At 38.3% G+C, this 13,106-nt stretch overlaps 1 protein-coding gene across 1 annotated transcript in view; it reads left to right on the forward strand.

Moving 5' to 3' along the window:
* UPF2 (UPF2, regulator of nonsense mediated mRNA decay) overlaps positions 1 to 13,106 on the forward strand; it is a 100,538-nt gene that overhangs the window by 48,815 nt on the left and 38,617 nt on the right. The window contains exons 10-13 of the mRNA XM_012803360.2: positions 3,818 to 3,931; positions 5,928 to 6,044; positions 10,490 to 10,675; positions 12,584 to 12,787. Coding sequence (XP_012658814.2) covers positions 3,818 to 3,931; positions 5,928 to 6,044; positions 10,490 to 10,675; positions 12,584 to 12,787 — 621 coding nt within the window. The remainder of the gene's footprint in view (positions 1 to 3,817; positions 3,932 to 5,927; positions 6,045 to 10,489; positions 10,676 to 12,583; positions 12,788 to 13,106) is intronic.

Genomic DNA, 13,106 nt, shown 5'->3' on the forward strand with positions numbered 1-13,106 from the left:
GAGCCTTAGAGTCATTGAAACATTGGACAACTCTAAGAATCTGTACTAAGTAAACAATTCTGTATGCCAGAAAAGCTTTATTCATATCATGAACCTATACTGGGGAAAAACTGATCATCAAAAAGCCCAATAGTAGAGTAATAAAATGGCTATATAGACGCAATGCTGAAATGATACGGGATCATTACAAATGGTGTTTACAAAAAAGTTTTTGTGTCATAAAACAAGTGCTTTTTTAAAAAAGCAAGATATAAAATCTTACATAAAATAAATTTATGGTCATGTTAAAATACTTAGAAAGTAGGGAAATACGTAAGTTTGTTAACAGTGGGACTGTTGGGATATTTTAGATGGTGGGACTATGAAGGATGTTTTTTCCTTTAGTTCTCTGAATTTTCAGTAGGGTCTACTTCTTTAATAAATGGAGGGGACAGCTTTTATTTAAATGTAAGTAAATTACCCTCACTGACTGACTTTTAAAAATTGGTGGGCTCTCAACTTTTTTGATGAAGCTTCTTTAATAGTTACATTAGGTTGGCCACATATCCCTAATACAGGTGTATTCATTTTAAAATTATATGTCTTGGAACACATTCTTCTTAGTAAAGTATCACAAGAATGGCAAAGCAAGAATCCAGTGTACTTTATTCTAATGTGATGGCAGTAGATGATGTAATACACACCCTCATAAGAGAAAAACTCAAATCCAAAGTCGGGGGCAGGGAATGAGGCAGAGGGGAGGTGGAGGGGAGGAATTATAAGAACTTTGCGGCTCGGCGCCTATAGCTCAACCGGCTAAGGCGCCAGCCACGTACACCTAAGGTGGCAGGTTCGAATCCCCAGCCCGGACCTGCCAAACAACAATGACGGCTGCAACCAAAAAATAGCCGGGCGTTGTGGCGGGCGCCTGTGGTCCCAGCTACTTGGGAGGCGGAGGCAGGAGACTCGCTTGAGCCCAGGAGTTGGAGGTTGCTGTGAGCTGTAATGCCACGGCACTCTGCCCAGGGTGACAGCTTGAGGCTCTGTCTCAAAAAAAAAAAAAAAAAGAACTTTGCCTAACTAATGCAATCAGTGTAACCTAATTCTTTGTACCCTCAGTGAATCCCAAACAATTTTAAAAAATTATATATGTTTGCTGTTGTACCAGATATTTAATGTTTTTTGTAAAACTTTAAAAAAAAAAGAAAAGAAAAGGTATGAAATAAGACATACATAGAAGTTTCAGCTTCTTCCCCCACCACATCTGAGTAGATCAAGGGTCTTGTAAAACCCTCTCTGATTTGGAGATCATTGGTCCACAAAATTTTAAAAAATTATAGCAAGGAAAATTTACTTATAAAACGAACAGACTTAAAACTGATTTTGTGTTTTAGAGTACAATAGATTTTCAAAAAAGTTTGTTGAATGATTGAATAAGATTCTTGTAAAACAAAATGAGCAGATGGGAGGACAGTAAGCAGGCTGTTTGGGTGAGTGTCTGTTTGGCTTTTATAGAGGGGCCAGCTTGCCTGGAGAGGAGAGTCTTCCTATAGGAAAGTGGTCAGTGGAAGGCCCAGGAAATCCTTATAGTTTATGTGTTGGCATGTCGGAAGAGTTTTTGTTAAACTTTGTGTTTTTGTTAAACACTCTTTGTTGAGGGTGATTGTAAGATTTTGCTTACATAATCAATTGCCTTTAGCAAAAATGCTACTTGCAACTCATTTGCTAGAAGTACCTGAAATTTAGATTAAAACCAAATAATTAAATTTATATGTATTACCAATCACCAGAGGAGCACACCTATTCTGACTGTAGAACTTTGGCTATTTGACTTCATTGCAACACATATATAAAGTTTTTTGGGTTTTTTTGGTAAACATTTATTTATTGCCCATGTACAAGTGATGCAAATATTCACGGATGGATAGGATTAATGATAGCTGTTATTCATTGAACCCTTACTCATCCCAAGCACTGTTTTATGTGCATTGTGTGTATTAACTTATTTAAGACTCAACAGCAAACCTATTGGGCCCATTTTTCAGATAAGGAAATTGAGCCACAGAGTTTAAGAAACAGCCAGGAAGTGGAAGTGATGGAGCAGAGGTTTAAATCCAGCCAAGCCTTAGTATCAGTTCTTAATCAAGTCATTTGACAGCTTTCTGTCCTACTTTGGTTTAACTTTTAAACCAGAATAGCAGGCTTGGTGCCTGTAGCAGTGGTTAAGGTGCCAGCCACATACACTGAGGCTGGCAGGTTCAAACCTGGCCCAGGCCAACTAAAACAATGACAACTGCAGCAAAAAATAGCCAGGTGTTGTGGTGGGTGCCTGTAGTCCTAGGTACTTGGGAGCCTGAGGCAAGAGAATTGCTTAAGTCCAAGAGTTTGAGGTTGCTGTGAGCTGTGACACCACAGCACTCTACTGAGGGCAACATAGTGAGACTTTGTCTCAGAAAAAAAACAAAAACAGAATAATAACAGCTGTTCCTTTCTCAGACTGTTGTCATATGGACAAAATAAGATACAATAGTATCCTGAAAAGATAGCACTAAACTGGCTCGGCGCCTGTGGCTCAAGTGGCTAAGGTGCCAGCCACATATACCTAAGGTGGCGGGTTCGAATCCAGCCCGGACCCGCCAAACAACAATGACGGCTGCAACCAAAAAATAGCCGGGTGTTGTGGCTGGCGCGTGTGGTCCCAGCTACTTGGGAGGCTGAGGCAGGAGACTCGCTTTAGCCCAGGAGTTGGAGGTTGCTGTGAGCTGTGAAGCCATGGCACTCTACCCAGGGGGATAGCTTGAGGCTCTGTCTCAAAAAAAAAAGATAGCACTAAACTAATTCAAGGCACCACCGTATTAATGGTCCTTTTTGTTCAAATAAAAGTTTTCTTGAGGGCGGTACATGTGGCTCAAAGGAGTTGGGCGCTGGCCCCATACAATGGAGGTGGTGGGTTCAAACCTGGCCTGGCCAAAAGCTGAAAAAAAAGTTTCTTGACTATAGGTTTAGTTTTTAGATGAAAACGGAATTCTGAGGATAAATCCAATTACGTTTACCTAGATGTGTCTGTTCACATTGTTGCAGTAGGATTTTTTTTTTACATTTGATATTTCTTTTTTCTTTTTTTGGCTAGGGCCGGGTTTGAACCTTGGTATATGATATGGGGCTGGCACCCTACTCCTTGAGCCATAGGCACCGCCCCCTGCATTTGGTATTTCTTAAAAAATGTATGCCTAAGTAGAAAACTTTTGTTTACAAAGGATTTGAACTTCAGCATACAACTATGGTGATAAAGAAAAGAACAGTGATAATGCTGGATGTTTCATTATAGTGAATTTATAATAAAAAATGCAACATAGTTTGTAGTTACAGTACACCAGCTGTACTGTAACTACAGTACCTTAATGTCACTTTTGCATAAGTTGGCATTCATATTTCAATGCAGCATTTTCTTAAGTGTGTTTCTTGTAATATAAATTTAATAAGGTGTTTGCTGATAGTGGCTAATGTTTCAGAAGAAAGTTTGTGTTGCCAAATAAATTTGAGAAACATTCACTTATGTTAAGCAGGCTTCTTTATTTAAGGGCCTCTTTGAGCTGATAAAATGCATCGTTTCCCCCAGATTATTTGACTATGGAACTGTTTTGTAGAGGCCATCTTGGGACTCTTGTTATAGAGAGTAAATTTTTCCTTACCTTAAAATAATTTGAATATAGCAAGAAATGATACCCAATTTATTTAAAATATTGAGAGTGAATTCAGATGTGTTAAAGTCACAATTCTTATCACAGATTCAAAATGTTGATTATCTGAGCAATATCTTTTTTCTCTTAATTTGTAGGTACGAAAAAAGGACCAGATCAATATCGAAACAAAAAATAAAACCGTTCGTTTTATTGGAGAACTAACTAAGTTTAAGATGTTCACAAAAAATGATACATTACATTGTTTAAAGGTTAGTGGTGAATTATTTGATCATTTTTAATAGAAAAGTTTAAAGTTTTAGTTGTAAGTAGTGTATAAAGTGAAATAATCCAAAAGAGGACAAGAAAGGAGTACATAGGAGCATTAAATAGATGAACAAACTAGAAAACAGATAGTGAGATGTTAGGTACATTGCGTAGTTATTTCAGTAATTACATGAAACCTGAAAGGACTAAATACATCAAGTAGAAGCCTGAAAAAATAAGACTTAATTATAACAACTGTGTGTTATGTATTAGAGAGATAATCTTACATATAAAAGATGAGAAAAGTTAAAAAGGGAAAATATACCATGCAAATACTGATCCAAAGAGCTAGCTTCACTCACTGTTATCAGACAAAGTAGATGTTAAGGCCCAAATTATTAATAGCAATAAGGAAGGATGGTTTGGTATGATGAAGAGGTCAGTATTACCTCCCTGAGTCAGTGTACAACTGCACAAACATAGGGAGAGACTTGAAAACGTTTCTTAATAACCTAAAGGACAGGCAGACCAAATCAATAAATACACTCAGAATTTGAACAACACTATTATCAACCTTGATCTAATTTACACCATATCCCAACAGCAGCAGAATTTACAATCTCATCAGATGCACTTGGATCATTTGCCAAAATCACCCATAAAGAATGTCTCAGCAAATTTGAGAAGGTGGAAATTACTCAGATTATGTTTTCTATCCACAGTGGAATTAAATTAGAAATCAATTTGCAATAGTAATTGGTTAGCTATATGTGGTAAGGTTGACACAAAAGAGGAGGAATAATTCTTCTGCATTTGAAATTGATCATTCCCTTATTAGGGTGGTTTTTCTGAATAACAAATTCTTTTGTCAGTTTGATTTCCTTGGATGATAATAGGTATAATACACAAAACCCATCACACAGATTCAAATACATTTCAGACACCTGGCGTGAAACAAAATTAAAGTTTCTTAACTGCATGATTTCTTAGAGCACTTAAAATATTAATAGTTACTGTAAATATTTTAGGGATTTAGTTTCTCAAACCTGTGAGCATCTCAGAAAACTGGTACAGTGCTAAGTCCAGTTAGGGAAACTCTAAGACACCTTTGTAAGAGGACTTGTGAAAATTTTCTGAGTGGTAAAATTTAAAGGAAACAAAGGAATTTTGTGTTTGGACTTGGGTCCCACCCCCAAAATAGCTCATTATTTATGAGCAAACACTATATTCTAAAATCTGAAAAAATCTGAAATCCAGAACACCTGTGGTCCCAAGTATTTCAGATAAGGATACTCAACTTATAGCAAGAAATGGGAGACAATTTGGATGACAAATAAGAATGAAGAACTTTTAATCTAGCTTATGTTATGTAATCATGGTATCTTTTAAATCATGTCATAGAAAGATAAAAACAGGCATGAAAAAAATATTCATGGGTGGTGCCTGTGGCTCAAAAAGGTAGGGCACCAGCCCCATATGCCAGAAGTGGTGGGTTCAAACTCAGCCTCGGCCAAAAAATACATATATATATTCATTAAGCCGGAAAAACCAAATTTGTAATGAAATGTCTAAATCTGTTTTAGCTTAGAAAATATGCATGAAAGATTGAGAGGATAAGTACTAACATTTCCTGGTATGTTTTGTGTTTATAAATTTCATACAGATTATACTTTTGTAGAAGAAAATTTTAAAAGTAGTAAATAGACCAAAACAAAACAAAAAGGCACTGGGACAATATTTGGGGATGTGGCATGTGAATGCATAACATTTAATAATATAGAAAGGGCTTCGACTATGTGTTTTTCTGGAAGGAAAAACATTATGTTGAAGTTTTTGAGTAAAAATTTTATGGTGTCACACACGAGATGCCCAACAGGTAGGCTCAGTTTTTAACAACTGATAGTTTTTAAGTTGTTACCCACATTAGACGTGTAATATTTTCTTTCTGTACTAGGATTGAAATGTTATCTTTGTAGTTTTTCATCATTCTTATTATTGCAGATGCTTCTGTCAGACTTTTCTCATCACCACATTGAAATGGCATGTACTCTACTGGAGACATGCGGACGGTTTCTTTTCAGATCTCCAGAGTCTCACTTGAGGACCAGTGTACTTCTGGTAAGGGCTGAGGATCCTGGTAAGAGCTGGAGGTTCTTGATTTACATGTACTTCAGGGGTTAAAAATATTGATCCATGCTGGTGATTTTGCTCTGCCATATAATACAGATATTTCTACCTAAGTTGTAACTTTCTATACATATGAGCTGCCATCTCTGGAGATCAATAGAAATTCTTCTCACTTGGCTACCAGTGAATTCACAGTGTCATAAAAGGGAATTAAGTTATTCCTGTAAAACTTTTGACACATAATGCAAATGAACAGTACTCTTATTTATTTATTTTTTTTGGAGACAAAGTCTTACTCTTGTTCTGGGGTTGAATGCCATGTTGTCATCATAGCTCACAGCAACCTCAATCTCTTGGGCTCAAGTGATCCTCATCCCTCAGCTTCCCAAGCAGCCAGGGCTCCAGGCACCTGCCACATCACCTGGCTGATTTTTCTATTTAAGTAGAGACCAGGTCTCTTCCTCAGGCTGGATGAGCACTCTTAATACTAGTATGTTAGAACCTTCTTTGTGAATGTTCTTAATACATCACAAGCCATCAATAATGTGTCAAATAAGTACATAAAATATAAACCTACAAATATTGGATTAAATTTTAAAATTTATAAATAAAATGGAAGCTTGGAAATTTGAGCTGGGAGTGAACCTTTTTCTTTCTTTTTTGGGGATAGGATCTTGTTCTGTTGCCCAGGCTAGAACGCAGTGGCATCATTGTAGATCACTGCAACGTCAAACTCTTAGACTCAAGCAATCCTCCTTCCTTAGATTCCTAAGTAGCTGGGACTACAGGTGTGCACCACTACGCCTGGCTAATTTTTTATTTTTTATAGAGATGGTGATCTTGCTGTGTTACTTAGGCTGGTCTCAAGCTCCTGGCCTTAAAGCGATCTTCCTGCCTCCCAAAGTGCTGAGATAATAGGCATGAACCAACTGTCTGGCTTATTTCTTAAACTAATTAGGATGTTGGAATGGTCATCGAGTTTATAGAGCAATTAAGTTTTGCTTCTTGACAATATGTAAGCATTTGCTTGTGGCCTTTGAGGGGAGAAAGAGCAAATGTATGTGGTGCAAGAGGGAGCTGTGGTTGGAAATCCCTGGGGTAGACTGCCATGATATCAGGGTTGCTGTTACAAGGCTTGACTGGGTCACTTTTTTGGGATAAGTTAATCTTTCAGAATCTGGTCATCTGCCTGGTACTTCTGCTGAGATTAAAACAAAGAAACACATGTAAATTTGTGTTCTGTTTACAAAAAACATTAATGCGAAGGCCAGCAAATGGAATTGATTTCCAAATTTTCTCGAGGCTCATGTCACATAAATCATAAAGTGGTCATTCTAAATATAAGTCTGGTATTGTAACAAGAGAAAAAATTTTTGTTTTTCTTCAGCCCAGGCTGCTAAGGTTAAATGAGGCGTTGCATATAAAAGTATAATACAGACACTGGGAAAGCTTAACTTATTTTTAATGCACTTTTTCTTTTTTTTTTTTTTTTTGAGACAGTCTTATTATGTCGCCCTCCGTAGAGTGCTATGGCGTCACAGCTCACAGCAACCTCAAACTCTTTGGCCTTAAGCGATTTTCTTGCCTTAACCTCTCAAGTAGCTGTGACTATAGGCAGCTGCCACAGCAACCAGCCATTTTTTTGTTGTAGTTGTCATATTGTTGTTGTTTAGCAGGTCTGGGCCAGGTTGCAACCCTCCAGCCCAGGTGTGTGTGGCCGGCACCCTAACCACTGAGCTGCAAGTGCCATGCCTTAATGCACATATTTTATTTATAATGAATCCTCTACTTATTTTTGGTAGGGAAGACATTTATGAATCATTGTGCTATGGACGGACATAGCATTTCTGAAAACCAAATTGCTTCCTACCTGACCAATTTTCTTTTCCCCTTCTTTTTTTTTTTTTTGAGACAGAGCCTCAAGCTATCGCCCTGGGTAGAATGCCGTGGCATCACAGCTCACAGCAGTCTCCAACTCCTGGGCTCAAGCGAGTCTCCTGCCTCAGCCTCCCAAGTAGCTGGGGCTACAGGCGCCCGCCACAACGCCCGGCTATTTTTTGGTTGCAGCCATCATTGTTGTTTGGCGGGCTTGGGCTGGATTCGAACCCGCCACCTTAGGTGTATGTGGCTGGCACCTTAGCCACTTGAGCCACAGGCGCTGAGCCTCTTTTCCCCTTCTTAACAGCAAAGCAACTAGGTGTTGTTATCATTATTATTTTTTCCCTTGACAGAGTCTCACTTTGTTGCCCTTGGTAGAGTGCTGTGGTGTCATAGCTCACAGCAACCTCAAACTCAAGTGATCCTCTTGCCTCAGCCTCCAGAGTAGCTGGGACTATAGGTGCCTGCCACAACACCCAGCTAGTTTTAGAGACAGGGTCTTGTTCAGATTGACCATGCCCTCAGGAGTTCAAGCGATCCTCCTGCCTCAGCCTCCCAGAGTGCTGGGATTACAGGCATATAATGTATACTACCACACCTGGCTATTATTGATTTTCTTGATTTTTGTATAGGAGCCTTGATAATCAGTAAGTTTTGGGTTTCCTCCTATGTATCAGGCACTAAGCTCAGTTCTGCAGGGGTATTACAGCTGGGCAAGGAAGATGATTTTAGGAAATGAAATATAATTGCCCTCCTCAAAGTGGTTCGTACCTAACAAGTGAGAACTAAACGTATATTCTAACACGGTGTTGTAAATTTCACAGCAGAGGTCTGCAGCAGTTATTGTGAGCCCAGAAAGGGTACTTGGGCCAGACTCAGTGAGTCAGGAAAGATCTGCCCTGTTGGCTTTATAGTATTTACTGAATGCACACTCTGTGCCGGACCTTTGGGATACAGAGGTGAAAGAGTAGTTTTCTCATGTAGTTTCCACTGTTGAATTTATAAATAGCAAAAGTTTTTCCCAGTATTTCATGGTCTTACCTGTAAAGAAAAGCAGTCCGTGGAAAGATTTAATGTGCTTTTAACCATTCATTCATTCATTCATATATCATTAAATATTAACTTATGCCTGCCAGGCACTGTTTCACATTCTAGGTAGACAACAATGAATCAGATACAGCCTCTGCCCTCTCTGAGCTTACATGCATAGTAATATTTTCAAAATTTGAAATTTGCCATCACCAACACCCCATTCCACAACATCTGCTTGATGTTGGTCCGTGGCTTCCCTTTGTACCCTTAAACCCAGGATTCTCACTCCTGTGGTGTGCAGCAGGCCCCGCCCCCACCTCCCATGCTGCTCCATGCTCCATGTCCCCCACATTGGTCATCCTTCAGGGCCTGGGCCATATCCCGCTCTCTTGGCCTCAGCCCTCTGGCTTTGCTGTTGCTCTGCTGTGAGTGCTCTTCCTGAGGGTCTTCAGCCAATCCTAGCTCAAGTGTCACTTTCTCAGCGAGGCCTTCCCTGCCTAACCCACTCCTAACTAAAGCAGGTTTCCTGTTACTCCCCATCTTAGTACTTGTTATTTTACTTCATACTACTGTTTATAATTACTGGAAAGACTAACAGTTAATTTATTTGTTGACTTGTTTATGTTCTGTCTTCCTACACCAGACTGTTAAGCTTCATGAAGGTGGGAATCTTGTGTGTGTTGTTCACTGTCGATTTTCTATCCCCTGGCCTAGTGCTTAGAGTAGGAAGTACCAAATAAAATGTTTCTGGAAAGACGGGATAAATTCAGTGATCTTAATGCTTTCTATGCCACTGTTCTAAGAATTACTAGTGCTATTTGAAGATCTTAAACTAGTCAGTAGTTGTGAACTAGCACCTAGTGGATAGAGACCAGCCTGGCTGCAAAACATCCCACAGTGCACAGAAAAGTCCCCGCAACAAAAACATTACCTGTTCTAAAATGTCAACAGGGTTGAGGCTGAGATACCGTGAGGCAGATGATGAGTAAACAAATGTGCGTTTTCTAGTTCCCTCTTCGGAGTTGTTGATAGCAACCCTAAAGAAGCTGAAGGACCTTGGCGGCTTTTAGTCTTCTTGTCTGTAGAGACTGTCAGATTTGTCTGGTATAACACTGTGTGGTGAAGCCTAGAGAACAAACTTACTCTTGGTTGTTATGTCTGGAACAGCCAGGGCTAGAGTCACACCTTTGTTTATATCCTTAGTCCTTAATGTTAGTCACTCATGTATTCTAGTCCTGCTTTCCTTAGAGTTTGTATGGTGATGGATAAGTTACATTTGCAGCAAAGTCTCTGAGTATTTCATTGGATGAAACTAAGGCTGAGTGTGGCTGGACTAATAATGCATTATAAAATTGGGTAAGGGTGTAGCAATAATTGTGTTTATATTCTCTTAGATGCAACCAGTGATTATTTTTTTCCTCTCTGAACCTTTATCTAGAAATTTTAAATCACTGAAAATAGAATTTTATTTAGGAATAAAGAAATTAGAGTTAAAGTGTTTTAATAAATTTGGACTTTTATTTTAGGAGCAAATGATGAGAAAAAAACAAGCAATGCATCTTGATGCAAGGTATGTCACAATGGTAGAGAATGCATATTACTACTGCAACCCACCTCCAGCCGAGAAAACCGTGAAAAAGAAAAGACCTCCTCTCCAGGAGTACGTCCGGAAACTTCTGTACAAAGATCTCTCTAAGGTTACCACCGAGAAGGTAAGTCTTAATGAAATCATATAGTAGAGTCAGCTTGAGATTCGTGATAGTTCCCTTGTGCTGAAATGTTTCTGTACAAGTTGTCTGAAGAAAGCATTCATTCAATGGCATTGAATGTTTGGGACATAGGTGTTGTTTCCCTATAATAATAACTTACTCTAATTGAAATAGTGATTCTACTAAACTTAATTTTGATTCTATGTTTGTGTGTTTGTATTTGAAACTATTACTTTAATATTCTATAATGCATTTGCCCATAAGTATTTTACTTTAATTCAGGGAATCTTAACCTTCACTGGACTTCAGGAGGCTTGTGATCCCTCTGAAATTTCATAATTTTGAATGTCCGTGACTATCTTTATTTTTCTAGAGAGGGTGTGTGGCTTTTGTTAGATTCTCAACAGTGGTCAATTTCCAGAAAAGGTTAAGAACAGCTGACCTATTATTATCTTAATTATTGTATTTACTCTGTTAAACTCCTTACTTTTAAATAAGATGTGTTGAACAAAAAAAACATTTCTTGGTGAATTCTACAAGTTGACATAGAGTACAGTGTAGAGCTTTTTTCTTTTTAGTATAGAAGGTAATAAAGAATGACAGTATAGGCTCAGCGTCTGTGGCTCAAGTGGCTAAGGCGCCAGCCACATACACATAAGGTGGCAGGTTCGAATCCAGCCTGGGACCGCCAAACAACAATGATGGCTGCAACCAAAAAAAAAATAGCCGGGCGTTGTGGCGGATGCCTGTGGTCCCAGCTATTTGGGAGGCTGAGGCAAGAGACTCACTTGAGCCCAGGAGTTGGAGATTGCTGTGAGCTGTGATGCCACAGCACTCTACCCAAGGGGTCAGCTTGAGGCTCTGTCTCAAAAAAAAAAAAAAAAAAGAATGACAGTATAGCTTTGAAAATGTAAACCAACTTCCCAAGTCTGAGGCAGTGGTTGTTTAAAACAGTTTTAGAATTGGATAGAAGTTTGTACTGTATAGAAGGCTTATACAGTGGAGAAGATGTTGAACACATTTGGTGTTTGAAAGACAGATTGTGGGGCGGTGCCTGTGGCTCAAAGGGGTAGGGCTCTGGCCCCATATACCGGAGGTGGCGGGTTCAAACCCAGCCCCGGCCAAAAACCAAAACAAACAAAAAATTGCTACAAATAAACTAATCTATGTAAAATATAATTTATTAAAAAAAAAAAGAAAGATTGTGGATGTAGAGTAGAGATGGATACTTTGCATTCTGCTAATAGTATCCGTTTTATTCAGAATAATAATGGAAAGACTTTGATTATGGATAGAACTCTTCTCATTTTTTTTATTATTTTTGAAATAGTAATAGCTAACTTTTATGGAGCATTATAATGTGTTTTCACTTGTCTAATCCTTACAGAATAAGGTATGAAGTGTAAGTACTTTCATTGTCACCCATTTTATACACCAAGAAGCTGAAGTTGTCACACAATGTCGGTCTTGATGTAGTGTTTTCCCTCTTTAATGGTCTTTTAACCATTTGACCTTGGGTTTATTTATTTGTTGGAAGTTGATGATTTTTTTAAAATTATGTTATTGACATCACATGATGCACAAAGGAGAATGTGTTATTTTTTTTTTGCTAAACCGTTGTTATTTCTTTCAGTGATCTGAGTATATGAATGACTGTGTACTATTAGACTGAAGACCTGAAAACTCTAGGAAGTTTAGGAGGATTATGTAAAGATTTAGGAAAAATCAGAATAAATTTTGCCGTAATTAGAAATTGTCATGTTTTCTGTTTCTGAAGAGAAGAGGCTGATGATCTCTACAGTATTTCAACTTCAAAATTTCTCTGACTGTCCTCTTGATAAATTTTTATGTTATTTGGTCAGATCACTGTGTGCTTATCTTAATAATTTAAACAAAATTCTTTTTGTTTAGGTTTTGAGACAGATGCGAAAATTACCCTGGCAGGACCAAGAAGTGAAAGACTATGTTATTTGTTGTATGATAAACATCTGGAATGTGAAATATAACAGTATTCACTGTGTAGCCAACCTCTTAGCGGGACTCGTGCTCTACCAAGAGGACGTTGGCATCCATGTTGTGGATGGAGTTTTGGAAGATATTCGATTAGGAATGGAGGTAACAAAGACTTTGTGTAAAGTCAACAAATTGGAGTCTGAGGAATTTAAACAACCTTTAAATTCTATCATTGAAAATAATAATATGAAAAACTGCCCTTTTCTCGTATTATGTCACTTACTACTACTTCTTGGGAGTTAATGATTTAATCGTTAACACACCTTATTGTATCACACTTCTAAGTTTTCTCTTAGGCTAGTACTAGAGTTTGCTTTGTTCTTTATTTATTTATTTTTTTTGAGACAGAGCCTCAAGCTGTCCCCCTGGGTAGAGTGCCATGGCATCATGCTCACAGCAACCTCCAACTCCTGGGCTCAAG

Source organism: Otolemur garnettii, unplaced genomic scaffold (assembly GCF_000181295.1).
Source record: "Otolemur garnettii isolate 467f Iridium unplaced genomic scaffold, OtoGar3 scaffold00019, whole genome shotgun sequence".
NCBI lineage: Eukaryota > Metazoa > Chordata > Mammalia > Primates > Galagidae > Otolemur > Otolemur garnettii.